The sequence below is a fragment of the Vombatus ursinus genome, unplaced genomic scaffold (genome assembly GCF_900497805.2).
Source record: "Vombatus ursinus unplaced genomic scaffold, bare-nosed wombat genome assembly UNPS02014863.1, whole genome shotgun sequence".
NCBI lineage: Eukaryota > Metazoa > Chordata > Mammalia > Diprotodontia > Vombatidae > Vombatus > Vombatus ursinus.
The window spans coordinates 22,680,383-22,705,687 of NW_020954641.1; the positions used below are offsets into that span (position 1 = coordinate 22,680,383).

The window sequence follows — 25,305 nt, forward strand, 5'->3', positions numbered from 1 at the left end:
AAAGATCGGTTGAGTTCCAGGTATGGCTTCATGGTAATTCTACCATATGTAACCCAGCAATTTGAACCTTCTGTCTGCCTAATGATAATTTTACAATGTAATGGTTGTACTAAATCCTTTCACTTTTGCTCTATAGCCGCTGTTGTGACAAGAAAAGCTGTGGCAACCGAAATGAGACTCCCTCAGATCCAGTGATAATTGACAGGTAGGGGCCACTATTCTTTCCTTGAATCTTTATTCCTCATTATAATGAAACACCTGCCCTGTGTCACTAACGGGCAAGGGTTATGGATGTATATGGATGAAATTTGGTTGTTGATAGTGAATTAAGCCGAGCTGTGACTGCAGTTCCCATGAAGGCCATATGGAATGTTATTTGGAGGGAGACCTGTTCCTTGGAGGGCTCTGGTTTTGTGTCTGATTCATACTCTGAAAGAGAGATTTTTTCTCCCCTGACTTTCTGTGGTTCAATCTTCATGCTGTGCCAGGAAGCTTCAGAAATAAAATAATAATATTTGTGATTTATGAAATGTGGTTGGGTACTTATAAATATTTAACTTTTATTTGAAAAATGTTTGAATCATTATCACTTTTAGCTACAGTAGTTCTGTTGGATGCAATCCATCTACATTTTAAGGTTCTTATTTATGCATAAAAGCAGTTAAAAGAGATCTGTGAACTAAGATTTTCTACTACTATTTTCCTGGTTTGATTGCTACTTTTACTGTATTGTGAGTTGATTAATTCATCCTGCTTGTCTTAATTATTGTGTTTTTAAACAGATCCATATTACTAATCTGACATGACCAAGTAAATCATGGTTAGAACAATAAATCTGTTTTAGTTGTATATTGCCATTTCAATTCACTGTGCTTACACATTATGCAAAGTTGCATTCCAAATATTCATTTTACATTTTAATTATTGAAATTCATTGTACGGAAACATATATGATAAACCATTTGTTATGTAGCATTAGTCTTTGAGAGTTAAATGGCCTGGAAGGTTTATGGATTCTGTCAGTTGTCAGCTAGGAAGAGGAACGCCTTCCACTAGTCCACAAAAAGAACCTTGTGAAAGAGTGATTCTCTTTCTCCCATAAGGAAGCACAAGGGCTAATCAAGAAAATCTTTTCAGGGTTTTAGCAAATTTTTTTAAAGGTGATGCATCAATTTTATATGGTTTGAATCTCCTTTGCTGGATTGTCCATTTTTGGTGAGCAATAAAGCAGAGAAGATACGTTCTGTACACCCAGACTTCATTAACACCTAAGTTGTGTGATCAGTAGCTCATCTTTTCCCTTACTGGGGCTAAAAGCCAAAGCAAATGTTTATTGCCAAACATATGCTTTCAGGTTGCAACAAAAAGAGAATTATTAAACAGAGATCTTTAGCCTATGACATAATTTAATATTCAGACGTCTAAAATGCATTTTCATTCTCTGTAAGGTGGTATGAAAGTTATGTGTGAGTGCTATTAACTTGACCACACTACACAGAGAATTAAAAGGCCATGTCTATTTACATGTAGGTATACACTTCCTACTTTTTCTGCAGAGATATATAAAAATTTTGAGTTAGGCAAAGTATGACTATAATACACACATACACATAAATTTGTTATATAGGCAGTTCAGCTTACTCAATTGGCACTTTGTAGCTTGGTAATTGCTGTAAATATTGTGTTAGCCTTTTTAAAACAACATTTTTTATATAAAAAAAGAATAATTCTGATGAAAGAACGAGTTCACATATTAGGCAAAGCCTCGAAATCGCTAACATCCTGTTATGCACACAGTTCAGTTTAGTGATAAAATAAACCTTACCTCGCCACCCGCAATGAAACATTTTTTTGCTTGTGAATGGGTTAAGCTTTTAAGTTCTTCATTCGGTTTTAAATTGTGACTCTGATATAGAAGGTTGATATGACTGTGGTTTGAATAACATTTGATTTTGACCTGTTCCTGTGGGTTGCAATGGCATAAGAAACTTGACTCAGCAGTGCCATAATTAGCCCAGCCTGTGTTTTTGAAACAGGATTGTGTTACCTGGATTGCATTAGTACGGCTTCTATTGTTGCCGCTTTGCATCTGTCCCAGTAGGGTACTTAAAACCTTTTCTTGGCTGGGGTAGTTCAAACAATTTAGGCAAAATAAGTATGCACTTTATACTGTTGGTGGCTTTAGTAATATTACTCATGACATTTATCCTTTTCATTTTTTTTCCCTTCGGTTTGGAAAGTAGGAAATCGTGTGTAGGCAGTGTCTGTCTCTCAAAAGGAGCGCTTTTTAAAACAGCTGAAGCACTAGAATATCTGTACAAGTCCTAACATATGTTTATTTGCCTGCTGTTATCACTTGTGCATGTGAACCATCTTTTTAAGCTACGATGCCAATTGATATGCAAAACCCCATTTAGCTATTTTTATTTGCATATGAGTTTTCAGAATTTATTTGTCCTTCGGACTGCCGGAGCTTTAAAAAGCCCTCGTCCTGTCTGTGCTGACATGTGAAACTTCCATTTTTTAACAAGAAGAGAAGAGAATAACAGCAACAAAGAACTTATACAAGGAAGGGCTAAATAGAAAAGATTTTTCAATTCCACAAAATTGCTGTGAAGGAAAAATATGATGGCAACCGTGTTTGAATTTCATAGTTTCCAATTTGATTCCATATTACAGATTGCATAATATCTGTGTTACGTGCTTAGAGTTTGATCTGCTTTCAGATTTATGGATGCGAATCCCAGCATATTGTGTAAAATAGGCCACGAGGCCTGCATACATCAGCAATAGTAACTGTTTCTGCAAGACATACAACAAAGCGCAATTATGGAATTGGGAGTGTAATCAATTGTGTTGGGATTTAGCATAGTTTTCATACTCAGTCCACATTTGGACACCAATAATTTTCAGTTCCCTCTTCATGCCCTCCAGATTTTGGAAGAACATTTCTATTTTTATCACTTGAAAGACATTTAGTTGTGGTTATTCAGGAAAACTATTTATAGGGTGGTTAGCCTTGGACCAGACAAAGCTATTCTATGGTGCAAAATAAGTTATTTTGTGACTTAAAACTTAACTGTAGTTATTTGTTGCTAGTAATTTGGGGATAGCAACTAGTTAGATGTAGTTCATCAAAATAAGTGGAATTAAAAAAAATAACCTTGACTGCTGTAAGATCTGACCTGGGAAATGGGCTCCCATTTTGTGCTCTACTGTGATTGAACCCAGCACAGTTAGAAAAAGAGACCTCAACAGTTTTAATACAATTACAGGAATTTGTTTTGTGTTCCTTGAAGGTGGTAATTGTTACAGATGTTTCCAAATATCCAGATTTTGGAGGTTATTTAGGTATGACTGTGGTTAAATGTGTTAGTCTGAATAGTTGATGACCAGGAGCTAATGACACCATTACAGTTGAGATGATTGGTTGTATGGTAATTATTGTTAAATTTTCAAAAAATATACTTCCTGTTATTAAATTAAGTTCAAGACTGATTTAACATTCACACAGTAACTGGTATTTGAATTTAAAAGGTTTGCAATAAAATTCTTGTTCAGAAATCGAATAAATTGTAGTTTTATTACCACATTGAATATCCTTGTGCCCTAACCTTTTTCCTTAGAGTTATCTTAGTTCAATAAATAAAACCTCATTAGACTATTCCCATTTCAACGAGTTTATTAAATTTTGCAGGAGTAATTAGCATAAGCTGTGCTAATTTTTCTGGAAGACTAATGAGAGAGGTTCTTAATTAGGTTTGCTTTGTAAGAATCAGAAAAGATGATAATGACAAAAGTCACATAGGGTAGAATGAAATAGGAGACCAATTTTATAATTTTTCGAAATCTGTGATGGAAGCTTCCATTTCTTGTTACATGGAAAACTTTAAAAAACTTATTATAAATAGCATGTTAATAATTATTAAATATATGGTTAGTTGGCTTAGAGATGTTCATTCCCTATTTGTGTAAAAAAAAAAGTCACCCCTTACTTTTCTAGAACTAATTCAGTATACACTAATCTAGCACTGTTTTAGATGAATATAGATCACTTAGTTCTCTGAAACGCAATATAAAATCCCTTTCATGTAAAGAACTCAAATTTCAGGTCAGATAGGCATTAAATTCCAGTAAATTAGGAGGAGAGAATTTTTTTGTTTTCCTTCAGTTTGGGATCCAGTGATAGATAATGTACTTTGACCAATGGTTAAAGGTTGGGTTTAATTTATTTATTCAGATCTATGTAACATCAATATTTGGTTGTTACTGAATCAGAATGATGTTCTTTTAAAGAATAGATAGATTTGGTAAATCATATAATTCCTCCTCATGCTCCTTCTTTCTCATGTGAATTCTGTCCCCATCCTGTTCAAATACAGTATAGCTGAATAAAAAAAGGAATTACTTGCATGTTTTGGATTCCTCATAATTTTTATAATATATATGTGTATATATACATATACACATATACACATGTGTGTATTAGGAAATGTCAACTTATATACACATAAAGATTTTAGATTTGCTGGTTATAATTCATTTATGTTGAATAGGATGACTTCTTCCTTTTTGTGTCTTTATCACTTTTGAGAAACATTTCCTTTGTGGTTTATTTTTGGCACCCAAAGAGTCTTACCTTTGCTATGGCCGTACCTGACACTTGACCTACAGTAACCCTTACAAATTTTTGTCATCTTAAGAACAGACATCACTGAATGGAATCATTGTGTCTTTACATCTAAGTAAATAATTTTTCTTTCTCAATTTTGGCTTTCTAGATGCCAAGGATTTTATAAGTTTCTTGTTGGGATTCTCAAATACTTTCCATATTCATCTCAGTTTCATTTCCATGTTGATTATTTGGTGGATCATATGACTAGTATTAGAGATGATCAATTAAGAAAACATTGAGAAGGTAGTTTGGCTTGATTATTGCAAAATTAAAGTCATCTCATTCTGCTTCATTGAAAAAGAAGAAAACTAAGTTGAATATAGGTTTACAAAATTGTGACTAGATTTATTTACTCTGCATTTCCAAATGCTGTAGTGACTTTTTGTGTCAAAAGCTATTAGGAATCCTCAGAAGAGAGCAATGTTACATTACTACAGGCAGACTTTTCCCCACCTGAAGTGCTTGGTTTTTTTTTTTTTTTTTAAGTAGAATGTATCCTTATGCAAGTAGTGAGAAGTGGGAAGAATATGGAAAGCATTAAGCTTTGGATAATGTTTCACTGTGAAAAGGAATACATTTTTCCAAGTGTGTGAAGGCATCTGGGACCCTCTTAACACAAATGGTGGTGGTATTGGCTAATTTTTTTTACCTATAATCACAAATAAGTTCCAGGATGCAGTTTGTTCATTTATTTTCTGTTTTCTTTAAGATAAACTTCCTCAAACAACAAGAAAATCAATGCTACTTTCATTAAGGTAGTGGCCAAATAGTCAGTTTCTATCCTGTCCTGTGGCTTTTGTTTCATTATTTTTCATCTTAAAAATTATTTTGGGGGTCTAGTTTTAAGTAAGGGTGAATTATGAAACTTAATCGACTTGTGTGTCATTCATAATGGAAGCATGTAGGTATCAGAAACAGGTATAACTAGAGTTGTAAAGATATCTCTGATTAAAATTTCCCAAACCACTAATAAGCCATTTACACTAACTGATTTCCTAACCTTTAGTGCTCCATGAAAGTGTACAAAGGTGATATATACTTACAAAGTTACCCACAGGCTAGATAATTGGCATTCTCCTTGTTATTTTAGAGATATTTGCATTTTTAAAAAGTGGTCCTTGTTTGGACCACTGGGACTGAACATGGATTCATTGTTGTTTAGTAACCTCTCTACATTTAAACATTTGCTTTCTCAGTGGGAATTCTTACATGGTCATGAGTAATGGATTTTTATGAAACTCTATTATTTTAAAATCCATCAAATATTAGAAAATATTCTGAGGATGCAAAAAGCCTTGTACATTGGTGCTCAGTGACTGTGATGATATTAATACAGTAAGCAAATAAGTCTGAATTTTCTTTGCCTACCAGCTATTTCCCAATATACAACTAGGATACATTAAAACGTATTTCAAATATGCTGACATTATATCATAATGCAAAGTACTTTGACATGGCATAATACTAATGTGGACACTCCATAATGAATAACAGTGGTTTTCATGTAAAGGAATTATTGGTAACAACTTCCAAGAAATGTATTTAACTCAGCTTCAGAGAAATAGCAGTTGTGTATATGTGATGTAGCATTTCGGATCTTGCTATAAGTTTTCATTTTCTAACCTCATCATCACTTTTCTCTTATAACAGTTCTGGAAAAGTACAGAAAGTCAGTACAAAGTCTCCTGTGTGTCATATTAGCAACTTTGTGCAGTCAGTTTGTGATCAGAATATATTATTGCATCAAAAATGTTTGCTTTTTCTAAAGGAAGTTCCCTAAAATGAAAAGACAAAATTCCTAGAACCACATCTCCAAATCTTTCTAAACTGCCATTATCCTCATGTACCTACACTCTACAAAACCTTTTAAACAAGACCCAATAAAATGGGAACAAATAGTTTTAAAATCCTTTTTGAAGTCTCCCGTAAAAAAGTAAATTCCGTGTCTTTTAAAATTCATATATGATATGAAATGGGTCACATGCAAATTTTTTTCTTCCCATGTTACATTCTATGTAACCATATACTACACTGGACAATATGAAAGTGACCTAAATGCTCCTATTGCAGTTGGTGAAATAATGGTGAACAGTACAGTTTTGTACCTGGTTGCTCGGTGCCTCAAAAGGTGCAGGCAGATGAAGATAAATCTCTTGAACAAACTATTTCTCCAGTTACAAGTCTTTGTCCAGAAGCAAGTAAAGGTTTTAGAGTTACAGTATCTATTGTAATAGAATTTTAATTGTGCTAACCCAGCGAAACTGTGAAGCTAAAGATGTTTGTATTTTTTTGGGGGGGGAGGGGTCAGTGGGGCTGGGGAGAGAATACAGATGCACATGCTCCAGGATGCTGTGTTTTCTTCTCTGTCATATAGAAAGTCAGGAGTTTATAGATACAAACTTAATAAACTAATTATTGAGGGGGAAAATGTCACTGTTGTTTAATCTATGCCACATGTGAGAGTAGTCTTTTGGATACTTTAGGACTTTTTTTCTTTTGGAAGGCGAAGTACATGGTTCTAGCTTCAGAAAAGGGCAAAACAACAACAAAAGTGAAAAGAATCAGGATCCCAAAGCCCACTTATAATGACTTAACCAAATAGGCTGGCAAATCACACAGCTTTCTCTGACATATCAAGCCCTGAGATGTAACTATACCATGTAGCTAACTGTTTGAGTCATACTAGTTTTGTAATAGAATATAAAAGTAATAGTGTTAGCTAACACATCTTTAATAAGATATTGGCCACTGCCCTGCCATATGCTACAGAGCAGGCTCTCACTCTGTGGGGCTTTTGATTCCTCTCAATAAGATTATTTCAAATACTCTAATCCTGAATCATTGACATGAATACAAAAGCCTAGTGACATCTAATAGATGCCTCTTAGCTTTGCTTTTCCTCTTGTTCCTCTCCTTTTTCTTCTCTTTTTACCTGACAAAAAGCTTACAGACACTTGGGCTCTGTCTCTCAGTAGCAGCATGGGGGGCTCCTCATGAAATATAAAGAAGGAAAAAGGACTGACACAGGGCTGATAAGCTACAGAGTAAAGGACCATAGATTAAAAGTAAATGCCAGTAAATCCTACCCAGTACACTCACTTGTTCTTTTATTGTTTTCTTTAACACTTTCAGCGCCATTGAAGGGAGGGAGGAGGAGCAGGAGGAGAGAGAGAGACAGAGAGAGACTAGAGGCAACCTCAAACTTATGCATTGTGATTAGGAATGACATCAAACATGACATAATATTTTATAGGCTTGAAGAGGCCCTCAAATTTTAATTTGCGTTAAAGTTTTTTTTTTTAAGTTATTGTCCTTTTAAAATACACTCTGCATCACCCTCCCTCTCCTCAAAAAAATTTGTTGGGAACTTTTTTGTTCAAGTGGATTGTTTAATTGACTGAATACAGTGTTTTTCATCTTTTGGGAAAAGCCTTTTCTGTACAAGCTAACAGATTTTGCCATTCTTACTGTGGAGGAAAATTTCTTTTTAAAATGATTCATTGAAAAACAATCAAAATGAAAGCTCAGAGTGATTGTAAGAAATTAGTCTCTTGACTCTGACTGTTTGCATGTGAAAGTTATGGCTTCAAGGCACCAATGAGCTCACCCCAGGCCAGGCTTTTTGGTCTGTTACAAACAGTTTCCCCTGCCTTATACTGTGAAAAGATCCTGGAAACAGCTTGCTGTACAGTTGAATGCCTTCACTAGAGGTTATTTTTTTCCTTTTTCTTTTTTTAAGTCCAATGTAGCCATGATTTGACTAATGTCTTTTACTCTGCAGAATATCAGAAAATACAGTCACTTTCATTCCATGTGTCTATTATTTTACAGCTTAAATTTCAGGGTTTTTTTTCCTATTTCTGCTATATTTCCAACTAGTAAGGGGTTTAGTCTATTAGTAATTTTCAGGAATGTATTGTTTCAGTTACAGTTTTTGGTGCACAGAGCCTTGCTATTGGCTGACATCCCAGAAGGAATCTTATTCAAACTCCTGTACCTGGTTCAAATATGGCAAAACATTTTCATAGAAGTGGGGGAAAGGATGATATATTCTATGTTCATTAGAAACTCCTTTACTTTAGAAAAAGAAGATATGGTTGGGAGTTAAAAGAGCTGTCTTTGGAGCTACTAAGTTCAGTGATAAGAGGAGAAAAATTTACTTCAAGTATTCCACCTTTCTCTGTATAACTTTGTTGATATTCCAATTCTAGATTCTAATCTTAGAATAATTTTTTTTTTTGCTTTTTGGTGAGGCAATTGGGGTTAAGTGACTTGCCCAAGGTCACACAGAGAATAATTTGAGAAAAATTGTTTCCTTGTACTTGTGGCAAGTGATGATGGAAGAATATTCTTTGAGATTCTGATATAAGTTGATTAAATATTAACATGTGGATTTTAGTCTATAAGCATCTTTAAAACAAACAGAAATACATACCTGCAATAATACCTTGTATTTGGATGTTGTGAGGCAGTATGGGTAGTGGATAGAGGGCTGACCTTGTAGTCAGGAGCATTTTAGTATAGTGGAAGGAGCCCTAGATTTGGAGTCAGAGGAGCCAGGTTTAAATTCCAGCTCTGCTGCTTAATAGCTGTGTGACCTGGGCAAGTCATTTAACTTTTATAGGCCTTAGTTTCCCCATCTGTAAAATGAAGGGGAATAGATTCAGTGACATTTAGGGTCTTTAATCCTGCCTCTGTACTGTACTGATCCTGTGACAATGGACAATTGTTATTGACCTCAGTGTCCCAGATAACTCTCTAAGACTGTAAATTATAGTATTAGTTGCCTATAGAACTGGAGGGAGTTCCCACACAGGGACTTCCTCACACTAACACCCCTCCCCATGCCACTTCCCTCAATTTTCTTTGAAGAGTGCTTTTATTTGTTTTTCATAGCAATACTGTGAATTAGGTAGGGCAGATGTCACTCTTTTATAGAAAAGGAAACAGGATCATAGGCGAAGAGATTAGATACATAGAGTAATGGCAGAGTCAGGATTAGGACTTGGGTCACTAGACCCTCATCCTGGGATTTTTATCACTACATCGTGTTGCCTCCTGTATCCCAAGGAGTCATGCTTTCTATGCATGTTTTCCTCACTAATTCTTAAGTTGATATTTCATTTATTTAGACTTTGGTGTTTTTAAAAAAATTAGCATTTGTTCTATAAATTTGTTTGAATTCATACAGGTGTTGGAGGAAATGTTGAGTTTGTATTGTTTACTCACTGGGCTAAGTCAGTGGGACATCTGTGCATCTTAACATGAAAAATATGGTTATTCAAAGGGAGAGTTTGTTCTACTTATAACACTATTGTTCTTATGACTGTTGCCTCAGTTTCCTTATCTGTAAAATGAGAGATAACAATCACAACCTTCTGTACATCATTACGCCATCTGTCTCACTCCTCTTAAATATATACCTTATCCTTGTGATGACCTCTCAGTTCTCCTAGTCAACCCCACTGTCCTACTGTTTTTTTTTCTTTCACAATCTTGACAAGTTAAACAGTCAGAGTTTAGGTATTTACCCCCTTGTCTGTTCACATTTTGCCTCATACCTTGCCAATCCTCAAGTTCAGTCTCTGCCCACTACATCTCCTGCCTTCTTTGTCCTACTGTGTTGCTGAGTGTTGCTAGAGGAAGGCACACAATCATTTCAGTTTGGTCTTACAAATTCATGCTACTTAATCTCAACTGGGCCCTCTCTACTGCACAGCAATTTTTTTAAATTCACCCCTGATGAACTGTCACATTCTCCAAAGAATGTCACTAACTCTTTTTCTCTTCTCTCCTCAAGTCTCCAATACTATCTCCAGCTCCCATTTCTCAGCAGGTATAGGCTATAAGTTGTGAGCATCCTTGTCTTCTCCTTTCTTTATATTTAACACCTTGTCATCAAGTTTTAACATATCACCTGTCCTTTCTTCCCTTGATTCTGTCACACAGAATGAGGAAGCTAATCTAGTTACACTACAAGACTCATCCCTCTACAAATGCCCTTCACCACATCTTCACTATCCTTACTCTGAGTTTGCTCAATTTTGCTTTCCTATTCTTTTTCTTTGAGTTTTCAGCCTTGCTTATATTCATTCTCTCTCCTCACCTCTTTCTGCCCCTCATTTCTTCTTCAATAGCTCTCAATCCTACTCCCTTTCTCTGATGCCAACAAACATGCTTAGGATTTTCCCATCCTTAAACAACCTTCATTTGACTATGCTTGCAGTCTAAAGTGGTTGTCCTTTCTTTCAACTCCCCTTTCACTGCTAAGCTTCTATAAAGAATTGTTTACCCTTACTGCTTCTATTTCCTTACCACCCACTCAGTCTTCAGTTCTTTGAGGTTTGACTCCTGATACCACCATTTTAATGAAACTACTTGTTGAAATCTTTTCTTAATGGATAAATCTGATTGTCTTTCCTGAGTCCTCATCCTTCTTGACCTTTTTTTTTATAGGTGAGGCAATTGGGGTTAAGTGACTTGCCCATAGTCACACAGCTAGTAAGTGTTATGTGTCTGAGGCCAGATTTGAACGCAGGTCCTCCTGACTCCAGGGCGGGTGCTCTCTCCACTGCACCACCTAGCTGCCCCCCTTCTTGACTTTTCTGCAAGTTTCAATATCCTTTTCTCCTGGACAGTTTCTCCTCTCTTGTTGTTGTTGTGTGTGTATGTGTGTGACAAAGTTCTCTTTGTCTGTTTTCCTCCTTTTCCTTCGCTAACTTAACATCTAGCTCCCCTGTTCTCTTATTCATTGAGGTGGGTATCTTGAGTCCTTTTCCTTTCTCTTTACATTTTCTCTTGATGATCCAATTTGCTTAGATCTCCATGCTGCTGACCCTCTAACCTCTATGTCTTTCTTAGAACTCAGTTCTGTACCTCTAACTGCCTGCCATATAAATCTACTATTGGGTATCATGCCAGCTCAAACCTGAAACTCAAAAAGTCCAAAAATGAACTCATCTTCCCTGAAAGTCATCCTTCTTCCACACTTGCTTATGTCTATTGATGGCACTTCCTTCCTCCCAGTCAATCAACTAGCATTTATTAAATGTTTACTCTGCACTTCAAATGACCAGACTTTGTTACCTCAGAAGTATCTTTGGCTTTCCTCTCCACCTAATATCAAATCAGTTGCCAAGTTCTGTCCATTCTACCTTTATTTTTCACATGTATACACTTCTTTCCATTCATGTCCATCACCCTAGTCCAGTTCCCACCATCTGGTAATGATGACTGATAATAAAGGTTGTCCCTGCCACCAGTCCCAGAATGGTACCACATTCTTCACATCACCTCCATAAAAATCTTATGAGGTGCAGGTATGTGTGATTATGTTACTCTCCTTCTCAGAGACCTTGAATGGCTCTCTGTTGCTTCTAGGATAAAATGTAAATCCCTAAGCCTGGCTTTTTAGGCCTTCTGCCATCATTACAACCTCTCTCCAACCTTGTTTCACTTAACTTCCCAATCACCTGTTCTCCATTCTGGCCAAAGTGGAAATGCTTCTGCACCCACCCTGAACTGGTCGTGACATTTCCAACCTCTGTACATTTTCAAAAGCTACATGTTTGGAATATACTCTATCTTTGATTTTTCACAGTTGTTATCTTTCTTCAAGGCTCAACTTAAGTTCTGTCTCTTTCATGAAGTCTTCCCTGAATCCTTCAGCTGCTAGTTTTCTCTCCTTCCTCACAAAGTCTTCTAGCACTTTGTGTGACCTCTTCTTTAGCTCTTTCTCTCTCTACTTACTATTATACTGATCATAATGTATTCCTCTAGTAAAATGTAAGTTTCTTGAAATCAGGGACCTTTTTTCCCCATTTTGTTTCCAGCACATAGTAGGAACTTAACGGATATTTTCAGAATTGAATTTGTTGTCATTGAATGGCAAACATTTATTAAGTGTCTGCTGTGGGCCCTGGGGCATATAAAATATTTAATCAGGATTTAGTTTATGCCCTCTTAGCATGGAGCTTAGATTCTAGGAATAATACTTGTACTACCTACCTTACATGGTAGTTGTGGGGAAAATGCTTTTCAAATTTTAAAGCATTTCTATAAATAAAAGCTACTATTATCCTCTGGGCCTTTGTTTCCTGATCTGTAGAATAAATTGTTACTAAGGTCATTTCGAGCTTGAAAATTCTATTGATTCTAGTCTACCACATTGCTGAGTAAACTGAGGCAAAAGATTTCTTATTATGGCTAGGGACTCAATCTAGGAAGTTTGCTGCAATTTTGTTAATTACGTTTTTTGGGTATTGAGGTGGTTTTATCACAACCCAGTAAATAAATGTGAAAAGAAACCACTGTTTGATAAATAGAAATTGTTTTGTAGGAAATGGTAAAGCATTGAATTTATTACACTTAAAAATGGCAATCCCTATATGATTATAGTGAGGATCTTCTCATTGCTTAGCTAGTTAATTGATCAAGTAAATCATGGTGCAGACATGTAAGTGAAAATCTCTGTTGTTGACATTCTCATCTACACTTTCTAGCGCAGATTCTATTATTAACTAATATTGCTATTACCCACAGTGATACAACTTAAAAAATACCCTCATACATGGCACTTGTGAAGATATAGGAGAATTTTGGGAATGCCTTGGTTTTGCCATGGCAACACGGTTATCTCCCATTATTCTGTCAAATGTGAAACAACTTTCAGACTAGCACGTATCAAAGCAAGCTTTTGTTTTACCCAGTCTACCAGAGTCTTAAGAACTCAGCATTTTACCTCTCCCAAGCAGGTATTATATTGACATGCAGCTTTGGTGATTGAAGGGTTAATGAATTGCCACCTCCTCCCAGAAATCCCATCATGTGCCTGGTTGACTCTGAAAGAAGGGGCTTGAAGTTGCCTACGGGGCATCCCTTTTCCCAGCTTTTTCTTAGGGCCACCTGGGCAGATGAGATCCTCACTAGCATGTCCCTAGGACACAAAATCCAATCAGGCGCTGCCTCTTCTGGTCTTGGTGACCTACTTGCTTGGGAAAGGAGGCGAAACAGACGGGAGCTAATATTTGATAGGCTACATCTTCTGGTTTTAGGGGGCTGCTGTATCTGCATGAGGAAGGAAGTTCTTCCTTCGTTTCTAAGATAAGGTGTCATTCATGAGAGTCATGCGCTGAACTAATCAGGTTAATTGAGAGGCACTGAATAGTCCTCATTGAGCTGATCTCTTCTTCCTGTGAAATGCAGATAGCACAGACTGGGAGATTTCACATCTCGTAGCTCTTTCCACATAGCACATGAAATCTGCAAGCCAGCATGGAACTTAGTTGAACAGAATGTCATTAGGGCTATTTGAAGCATGGATTTTTCTTGTATAATAAACAGCATAGCATTTTGAAAAATTTTTTTTTCCTCTAAGACTAATGCATTTAAGTATATGACTCATATGACATGTTCTTCAGTGTTTTTTTTTTTTTGATGTTAAAGTAAATTTAGCATGCTAGATCTGCTGGGAAAAATTTGTTTAAGAATTCAAGGACATGGTGACTATTTTATTGGAGATTACTGCTTAATATTTTATGTCTTGGCCTAGTGTATCATCAGAGACAAGATGCTCCTCCAATTGTTATTTATCAACATCCAGATGCTACTAAGTTGTTTACCCCTCAGTAATTTTATTTCTGACCTCAGTTTGCCATTTTGGAAAACAAGGAATGTTTCTCTTCTTGGAGAAGAAAAGAGTAGGTTAAACTTAATTCTGTGAAGCCAGGAAGTTGCTTCTCTCCTTTCTCCAACTCAAACTGATTTGTTATAGTTTAATTTAAACACTATCTTTGTCTATTTCCCCCCTCCCAATTCCCCTTTCCTTGGAAGTTTTGGGAATGACTTTAATTATCTCTGCAATCACATTCTCATTGCTGCCCCTGTGAAAGTGTGTAGTCATGGATTGCTAGGATTATTTTCTTTAGCACTTGGGGATAGAGAAACCGGTTGTTTCAAAATGAGAACCAGCTGGCTTCTCAAAGCTGTCATTTAATGGGGAGCCACTTTTATACACAAAGCCTTAGCCTAGGTTAGTCATTAAGTCAAACCCCAAATCAGCAGTGTTTGGTCTATCACCCTTTATTATATGCTGAGCTAGGGGTGATTTTGTGGATGTAACAGAAATTGCATCTTTAGTTTTGCTATGTGACTAAGCTTGAGCTTTAGGAGGTAACTGTAATAAACCAAGTACACCATTCCCCTCTCAGTATGACATTTTATTGACTTGCATTCCCGAAATTCAGGAAATAAAATTAAACCCACGCTTCAGCATAATGTTCTATTTGACATGTACATTAGTTTAAATATACCTATAAGCAAGATATTGGTCAGATTCAGAGAACCAATGAGAGGTCAGAGATAACTTCTGTTATCAAACATCTTTTATGATATGCTGTAAAATAAAGACAACAATGATATGCCATATTTCATATATATACATATCTCTATGCGTATTTACTGATTTTCAAGCTTGTAGAAATTGGTTTATTGTCATACCTGGTTAATCTTTAGTATTTCCAAATTCAATTTGAAATGGGAAGCATACCTTCATTCAGTAGCTGAGTATGTAAAAATATATAAAATACTTTGGGGGCATTACATCACAGAAAACCTATAAGGTAAGAAAAGAGGCTCCAAAGACACATGAACTCATGAGAGATGGTAAATAGTTGTTTGGAAGATTTGGTTTTAGAATCTAGGTTGTACTTATAGCATTAATTATTGAAATCCAATATTAAATGTGTGTTTATCATATGTAAAACCAATTTCTGAGAAGGTAGGGGTAGGGGTTTTAAGGAAATCTTATTGTACACATGTGAAGATTTGTATTGCTTTGCTTAACTAATATAAAATACCTTGATAAAAGCATGGAATATTACATGCTTTTTGTGCCAATGTGAATATCCCATTAAGTACAACAAAATTATTTTAAAAATAAACATTACAAAATCACAATTTACTATTGCAGGTACTCTAGTTACTAATAAACCAAGATAGCCAGTCATAAAAATGTATATATATATACATATATATACATACATACATATATATGCCATATATGTGCCTATCTTTTTCCTTTTTCATTTGTTTTTATGTTTTCATGTTGAAACAGTTGTTGGGCATTATTATATTGAACCATTTTTTGGTTTAAAAACCATTTTTATTGTGGTCTTTTTACTTATTGCTTCAAATTGTATTGTGTATATATGTACATATGTGTATATATATCTTAAGGTTTCTTTTTATTTATTAAAAACAAATAACAGCTATATTTCTAGTCACTCAAATTTGGACTGAATTTTACTTCCTGTTTCAAAGGTCAAGGCAAGCTGACCTCAACAGCAGTGTGGAGACTGCTGAATTATTCATATCATTGACTTTGTGTCAGCTTCCACATTTGTGGAGAGGGATGTTTTATTCATTTATCTCATTTAGGGTTCTTCTCTGCACCTGTTTCTACCATTAAGTACCCTGTAATTTGCATTTGATGCTAATTTAGTTTCATATCAGCCTGGTCCCCCCTTGTTAATTTAATTTTCTAAGACCCTTTTCATTACAGTAGAAATGTTTTCCTCTTTAAAGCAAACATCTATACAAGTAATTGTATAAACTGCCTTTTAAATAATATCTTTTAGAAGATTCCATCGTTTAATTCCTTAATTCCTATAATTAGCTATGGTTTGATTAATGTTTCAAAGGGTTAAATTAAAATGCAGAGTTACTCAAATGCAGACTTGAATAATTCTTTGCCCACAACAGCTTTTGCATTCTTGTGTTTATTCTTATAATTCTCAGAACAGTATGTCTTAACAGCAGTAATTTTCTTTATTTAGTGATTTGTTTGGTTTGCTAATAGTTGTTGTTTTTTAGATCACCAGGTTCTCAATATTACATGTGAAATGTTAGTTTTTCTTCTCTCCAAATAATGGATAGATAATAAGAGACTTAAGAAAGTCCATTCTAAAAATAATTTGAGATACTGAAATATGAATCCAGAATTAACAAATGTCACCATTCTGGAAATTCTACAAAAGTCTTGTATAATGTTGCTCAGGAAGCAATGGCTTGGAGTATTTTAACTTTTGACTGGGAGGGATTTAGACTCCATTTCTGAGAAATCTCCATCTTGAAGTTTGAAGGTATTTAGCCATGTACATCCTTCCAAATTCTTGTCTCTTGGTGGCTTGCATAGACCAGCTAGCTTGCTATCTCCTTAATCATTAGAGTTCTAGCAAGTTTCCATTGTATTGGCTTTCATATGGCTAAGGTTTACCCCCTCCCCACTTCCTGTATTCTAGAAATTAAAAGCTCTGTGGAAAGTTGGAGATTGTATTGGCAGTGTAGGCCATTTGGGGAATGAGGCAGTGGTATAGCAACAATAGAATAACCCTAAAGCCATTTCTAGCATTTCCCCTCAACTTTTAACGTTAGGCTTTTTTTTTTTTTCCCAAGAAGGGGAGCTTTTGCTCTGTCTCATCCTTTTCAAGACGTTTGAGGTAGGTGTTTGATAAAGTTGTGTTCCTTCCCTGTACCTCTTCTGCTGGAGGGATTTTTAATCATAGCATGACTACTAGGTTTAAGAATTTCACTTACAGACTACATCAAATCTAACAGGGAACAAAAATTTTAAAAAAAGTAATTAGTGCAAGTTCTAAAGTTAAGTCCCCCCATTTCATTGGGTCTATTTCTCTAGGGCAAGGTTGGGGAACCTGTGGCCTCGAGGCCACAGGTTTCCTCACCCTTGCACTAGGGTCAACAAATGTTAGAATGATTTAAATTTCCAATAGGGCAGATTTCCAAATTTAGTGGCAATGCACTGGAGTTTGGATATTGCCTCCCCTGCAGCTTAAGGAGGAAATTACTCTTGAAAACTGCCACATAGCAATCTGCTTCCTTTAAATATAGTGTAGGTTTCCCTCTGCTTGGCATGGTGATGAATTGGATAACTTTTGAGAGTATCCTAGTTGTATTGGTTTTTTTTGGGGGGGACATACCTGCCAGCCCCTGTCTGCCCATTAGAGTATAAACTTCTTGAGAATATGGGCTAAGGCAATAATGTCAAACTCAGATAGAAATGGAGCCCTGTCTGTGTATTAACTTAGAAAATCACAAATTAACATTATCTATGTTGTGTTATATTTTTAAATTTGCTTTGTTAAACATTTTTCAATTATATTTTAATCTGGTTCCGTCTTTGTGTTCCTAGTACATAGAAAAATGCATTCCACATGGTAAGGACTTAAGAAATGTTGATTGGATCAAATTAGGGTTTCTTTAGCCCTTAAAATTCACTTCCGTGGTTTGCCTGTGGCCACATATGTAGTAGTGGCAGAGCTGAGATTCGAAATCAGGTCTTCTGAAAGATCATTGGATTTCACATTAACGAGTACTATGGAAAACTAGTCTAACCCTTTCATTTTATAGATGAGGAAATTAAGGTTTACAGTCATTGAATGATTATTCTCATTTTAGAAATGAGAAAACTGAAGGTAGTATGGTGGTTGTACGTGGACCAGTAATGGAAAGCTATATCTAGCTTTTATCTTGTCATTGTTTCACTGCCTTATTCTGTTGGATGGAATTTGTTGAGGATTAGCATTAAAGTCATCCATTGGCTCTGGAGTCAGAAGACCTGGGTTCAGATCCAATCTCTCATATTTAATTAGCACTGTGACCTTGGGCCTCAGTTTCCTCATCTGTAAAATGAGGGAGTTGGATTTGATGGTCTCTAAGGTCCCTTCCAGATACAGATCTATAGTCCGTCATTCGTGTTCTGCTATCAACCTCTGAGTAACCAGGGATCTGTGGGAGAAGCATGTCTATGCTATGCTTTGTTTCTGAGATAGATTAATGCTCTACACTGAAATCCTAGTCTGCTGCCTCATTGTGTAGTGGATGTGCTCCTGGGTTCTCATGGGTTATGTCAGCAGAGTCTAATCTCTGGAAAGTTCCACTTTATTATAAAAACTCTGACTAGAGACCTGGCAATGGACTCCCCATCCTCTGCTTGAAGGTCAACCTACCTCAGGTCACCTTCAGGGTGATGGACTGTTCAATTACTAATTTACGAAGCTCATTGACTAAGGTTTAGAGGAATCATGATGCATGGTTACCTTGCCTGTTCGTGTCTGCACCAAGAAAATCATAGAACATTAAAGTAAATAAAATTTAGCCATAACTAACTAATGTCCAGAATTAGGAAGGCTATCTCATAATTATTTTAATCTAGACCTGTGTTGGAGATCAAACTCCTTCTGCCATTGCAGATCAGAAACTGTTCTTCAAGAGGGTTGCCAGGAACACTGAGAAGTCAAGCAACTTGGCTAGAGTCACACAGTCATTCTGTGTCAGAGGCAAGACTTGGACCCAGGGCTTTCTGAGCCTGGGGTTGGCTCTTCATGGCCTTTGACACAGTGATCCTCTATTTAATGAAAGCCTCATGGTTGTAATGGATAACAGTCTGAGCTTTGAATCTAATAATAACATTGTTGTTTTTGAGTCGTTTCAGCCATGACTTTGAGTTGACAGCCATGTCAGCTGATTATTTGTGACCCCATTTGGGGTTTTCTTGGCAAAGATACTGAAGTGGTTTGCCATTTCCTTCTCCAGGCCATTTTATAGATGAGGAAACAGAGGCAAAGAGGGTTAAGTGACTTGCCCAGAGTCATACAGCCAGTAAGTGTCTGAGATCAACTTTGAACTCAGGTCTTCCTGACTCCAGGCCTTGTACTCTATCCCCTGAGACACCTAGCTGTCCTCTAATAATATCTGACATTTCTATGGTGTTTGTTTTGCAAATCACTTTACATACATTATCTCATTTGGACTTCACAGCAGCCCTCTGAGGTATGGGTATACATACATACATATTTTTCCCAATTTTAAAGAATAGGAAAGTGAGCAATTGACTTGCCCATGGTGATGTTGCTAATATGTATCAGAAGTGGGATATAAACTCAGATTACTTTTAACTCTGGGTTCAGTATCTTTTCATTATGCGTACTACTTTTCTTCAATGTTCATTGTAAATTAAGCAGCCGGTGGCCTATTGGATAGAGTGCTGGGCCTGGAGTCAGGCAGACATGAGTTCAAATCTGATCCTCTGACCCTTTCTAGTTTTGTGACCTGGGCAAGTCACCTAATCTCTATCTACTTTGGTTCTTGTTGTTGAGTCGTTTTTCAGTCATATCTGACTCTTTGTGATCCCACTTGGGGTTTTCTTGGCAATGATACTGGAGTGATTTGTCATTTCCTTCTTTGGCTCATTTTACTGATGAGGAAACTGAGGCAAAGAGGGTACAGTAATTTGCCCAGGGCCACATAGCTAGTAAGTATCTGAGGCTGGATTTGAATTCAGGAAGATGAGTTTTTCTGACTCTAGGCAGGGCGCTCTGTCTACTGTGCTACCTAGCTGCCTATGTCTGCTTTAGTTTCCTCAACTAAAATGGGAATAATAATAACACCTTCCTCCCAGGATTCTTATGAGCATCAAAAGATAATATTTGTAAAGTGTTTAGCACAGTGCCTGGCACATAGCAGAAGCTTAATAACTGCTTGTTCCATTCCTGTTCCCTCTTCTTTCCTCCCCTCCCACCCTGAAATCCAATTAAAACACAAGAAAATCCTTCTCTTAAAGATATTTTTGATTACCTAGTTGTACCTTTCTTGATTGACCTGGTAAATTAAATTGTTCATACCTAAAGGGTATGCTTTAATTTTATAGGTATTATTAGACACCTCTTTTTGCTACCATTAGAAATTCTCTGGCTAATTTAGGATACTAGACTATTACCAAACATTTGCTATAATATATCATATTAACATAAATGACAGCCTCATGGATAGATTTAACAGTCCATAATATTCTTAAGTAACCTGCACTCCACCTTTCAATTTTTTTTCACCTCAAGTGATTATACTAAACATAGAACACATAAAATTAACTTATATCTATTGTTACTCATCTATTTTAAGTGGTGGTTGGTCCCTAGAAAATTAACTAGTTGTATACTACAAGGCTAATTGATTCACTTTATTAATGTAGCTTTGGTAGGGTGTGGAGAGCAGAACTAAAAAAAAAGTGTGGATTTGTAAAATATGTAAAACCTATTTTGTATGGACAAACATGAACATCCAAATGAGATATTAAGTTCCCCCAAAGTCAACCAAGGATACCCCTCTCAATATGCCAAAGAACTCTAACTGAATCCCTAAGCATGGATTAATTCTTCTAGGTTCACCTTCCAGATTGGTCAGAGTAGATCTTGGTCAGTGTAGATACAACTGCACACACACACACACACACACACACACACACACACACACACACACACTATATCTATCTGTACACATACATATGTATATTTTTGTCCATGACAAGTTGCATATAATAGGGAAATGATAAATTTTTGTCAATTGTCTTTCAGTACAGTATCCCTATGCTTGAAAAAGTTTATGTTTCTAGGGACCAAATAGTTCAGGATATGACTTGTTGGAACTTAAGAAATGATGTTTTATGTGTGGTCTTAAGTGGCATCTTAGAAGCAAACCCTTCAACAAACAGAATTTGAGATGCAAAGGAACTAAGTGGAGACATAGTACTTTTTTTTGATAGAAAAAAGAAATTGGGAGATGAAGCATTGATGGAATGGAAAGATAACAGATTTTTCCTTCTCCACTTGAAATTCCTTCTGCATATACCCATAAAGAGACTCTCACTGTAGCATTATTTTTTTTCTAATTCCTGAAGAGGTAAAATGTGGGTTCAGAGCTAGTAACTTTGTGAGGGTTCCAGGTGCAGAACTGGAATTCTTAGGATTTCCTGTTTTTAGTTGTTTCCCTCCATTTTTTATTTTATGTCCAATAAACCGTTAAGCTGATTTGAGTGCTGAGACAAGTCAAACCAACTAGCTGGCTAATACATAAGACATTAATTCTATCGTAATGCCCTGTAAATACCAAATGAAATAGGACTAACCATTAAAAAAATCCATATGCCCATGGAATTTTAATTTAAGTTTATATTAGCAATAATGACCTTTGTTCAGGGAATTCCATGACGATTAATGACCAACAAGAGGTCACTGGCCCCATGTTACTTTGTGCCAGCAATTTCTCCCAATGCAGAATAGAACTGGCTATTTATCCCAAGGAAATGCTCTGAGCAAAGGTCCTTATCCTTCGAATGCCTAATTAGAATTTAAACTTGGTTTTTATGGTGTGTATTTGGAGTTCTGATATAGTGGTTCATACTTACAGTATATTAAGGAGTTTATTCTCACCATGGTACACATTCATAATTGTAATTAAATATAGTTGCTGGAATAGAGTAGATAATTATTTTCTTTTTCTCATGGAGTTTACCCATACATTAATGTATCTGCATATATATATTTCCATCCCCCTCCCATACAGTATGTATGTGTGTGTATGCATCCAAACCTTCATTCCCATATATGGTTCTTTCTGTGTGATAGACTTATGGTAAAACCTCAGCATGGGGTAAACAATAAATAAAAGTTGGGTTTGAAGGTATCTGCAGATAAGTTCATTTCTGAAAGAGCTTCTGTATTCATGTCAGTGTATCAATCTTACTTGTATCGAGGCAGCAAATACACAAGTATAGAAAATAAAGGGACAGAGGCAAAGTTAAATTAAAGATTTCTTGAGGGGTGGGGGACTTGGGAATGGTGGGGGATGATTGGAATTTACACGCTCTATTTAAAAACAAAAGTTTCCATTTTCTGAGTCGTGATGTTTAGTTTACTGGTTTAGGCAAATTTCCATCCTCTCTTGGCATAATCACTACTTTTATTGGTCATGGTTCCCCAGGGCTTCTCTTGAATATAGTCAGAAAGGCCCGGGACTTTTTAAAAATGGAAGGAAAGGTTCTTGGTCTGCATAATTTGACCAAGACAGCTGTGCAATTGGTTGTCTTATTTAAATTACAACCACAAAAAAGATGTACAGGGCCTTAGTGACATGAGGCTGGGGCCAGAAACATGTCATCATTTCCTAAACCTGTCTTGGATTATTGCCAAGGGTTGGAAGTCCTCCTCATTGTCTTCTTCTTGACTCCTGATGAGACAATGAGCCTTGGTTAAAAAAAAAAAAAGAAAAGAAAAGAAAAAAGAAAGAAAAAAGAGAAATTAAAAAGGAAAAAATCCTACTCTCCCACACCCTCCTCCTTCTCCCAGTTTAAAGAGCCATAGTGTAAAGTATCTCAGGGTTAGAGAGGTATGTATTTCTCTATTCTTTTTTTGGGATGGCCAAACAATCAGGAATTTGAAAACATTTTTGGCAGAGTGTTAGGAAGAAAAATGAAGGCGTGGAATAAAAAAGCCAGTGGTTTGAATGATTGTCTTGACAGGCTGTGGCTCAGATTTAGAGAGAAACTCCAAACTGCTTTGCTGAAGGCTGAGCACTTGTAACCACAGACCAGTCTCATAGAGGTGATTCATGGGAAAAAGAAGGCCTGATTGACAGTCTTATGGCTTATACAAAGAACCTGTTAAAAAGTTTCACATATGTGATTTTGCTTTGGGTCTGCTCTTTGTCTTCCAGGATTGAGTCACATCATCTGAAATGAATCTTTTATGCAATTATTTTTCTATTTGCTAGGAGAAGGTCATGTGCTCTTATGTGTCTGTGTATTGATACAAACACACACATACGTTTGTGTGTGTGTGTGTGTGTGTAGCATACCTTTTATCCCCTAGTTCAAACACTTAGAATTCATTTTTCTGAAATTAACTATCAGTTAATTTGTTTTGTGGTTTGCATTGCCAAACCTTCAAATCAAGATGTTTCTTGAATCAAATCTGGTATCCTTTGGAAACAAATAAACCAAACCTGAGAAGTTCACAGTAAAGATATTGCTTGAAAGAAAAAAAAAGTCTTTATCAATGGCTTTCTTGTTAAATCTGTTAAAGGGAGAGAACATTTTGAAGGCCATCGTGGTTTTTTCCTCCTTACATGATGGCAAAAGGGAAAAATAAACCTTTTTTTCTCCTTTAAAGAAAAAAAAGATTTATGACAAAATTAATTGAGGAAAACAGTATGTGTTGTGAATTAATGTGGTGTGCACCTCACATAATTGTACCCAACTGCATCAGCATCCGATTCTGATGGAGTCTCATAGATCCAGCGAACACACTGATATTTTTCCCCCCTCTCAGTAGTGGCATTGTAGGAATCCATGAATTGCCCCTTAGATTAGGGTCTCCTTGCTATAAATCCCAGGCATAGTGCTGAGCTCACTGTGGGCAGTGGAGCACAGAGAAAGGGGCAGGCACTGTTTGTGGGGTTGTTAGCGACACGTAGCCGAGTTCCTCTTGAACGGAAAGGAGCTGGCTCCAGTTTGTCGCCAGTGAAAGCAGAAACATAAGTCGCACATGTGGGGAGAGAGAAGGAGCATTGCCTTAAACCAGGAGATTCATTCACTTGATACAGTATGACTTGGGGCACTGTGTATTTGTTTGGGGAGGCAAAGAGAAGGGGAGGGGGAGAGAAAACAGCTTTATTTCACATCTTGGGATAATCTATGCCTCTGTTATAACTTACTGCTTGCCTTAAAAATTAAGAGAATTTAAAATGTTGCTTCTGTGCTGTGGCTTTCCCATCCCCCTCCCTTGCCACCTCCCCCCATTCCCATTTGTCTCTCAGGATATCCCATATCGTTTTCTCTTTGTATGGGATTTTTGCAAGTTAGTTATGAGAAGTCATCTATCCCTTTAAGAGGCAAAAATCTGAAGAAATTTAAATGTAAGGGACTTTAACACTTCTCCCCTTTCTAACATTTATATAATTGCTGTTAAGCCACATTGAAAACCCTGGGGCTTGATGATCACTAGGGTAAAGTTACATTTCACAAGCAGAAAATTGAACTCACCACTTAGGAAAATTGGCTACCAATTATGTGTCATATACTCTAAAATCAGACAAGATTTTTGCTAGCATGTAAAATTAAAAAGCACAAGCATCCAGATTTGTTTTTCTCTTTAAGAGACTTCATCAGTGAAGTTTCAGTTTTATTCCAGGGCCTCTCTGCTTGTGCTGGGCAAAGGTTGGAATTTCTTGCTTTAGAAATAGACTTTTCAGAGGAAAAATGAAAAAAAAAAGAATTTTTTTAAGTGGCAAGAGAGTTACCAAGTAAGTCAGTTTAGAAATTCAATTAAGTCTTAAGTAATTTCAGAGAGGAAATCCTTTTTTAAAAATTAACATCATAGAGTAGGTAATCATTTCTGTTTCTCTTTTTAGTTAAGGTTTGAGGATGGGAAACTTAGAACCCAATGTGCTTGACATGTGTTTATGAAATTAAATTCTAACAGCAAAGATTTGTGAAAGCAGCTTTTTGTAATTCTCTGGGAAGTCAGCCATCCAAGGTGATACCCTTGGCTCACCTACCACAAGTCCAGAGTTGATTATAGCAGATCATTGATCATGTCTCATTGACCAGCAACTACCTTTCACCTGGCTAAAAGGTATCAGATTAGCTTGAGTGACGACAGTTTGAAGAGAAAATATTATTGGCAGCATTGGAGTGAGATGGAGCAGGCAGAAAAGAATTGGAAGATTGGAGTGGAGAGAGAGAGAGAGAGAGAGAGAGAGAGAGAGAGAGAGAGAGAGAG

The 25,305-nt window shown here is 36.4% G+C and overlaps 1 protein-coding gene across 10 annotated transcripts in view; it reads left to right on the forward strand.

The window, feature by feature from the left end:
* EBF1 (EBF transcription factor 1) overlaps window positions 1-25,305 on the forward strand; it is a 460,751-nt gene that overhangs the window by 24,750 nt on the left and 410,696 nt on the right. For all 10 annotated transcript variants that reach the window (XM_027841850.1, XM_027841851.1, XM_027841852.1 and 7 more), the window contains exon 6: window positions 137-205. In XM_027841850.1, the coding sequence (XP_027697651.1) occupies window positions 137-205 (69 nt within the window). The remainder of the gene's footprint in view (window positions 1-136; window positions 206-25,305) is intronic.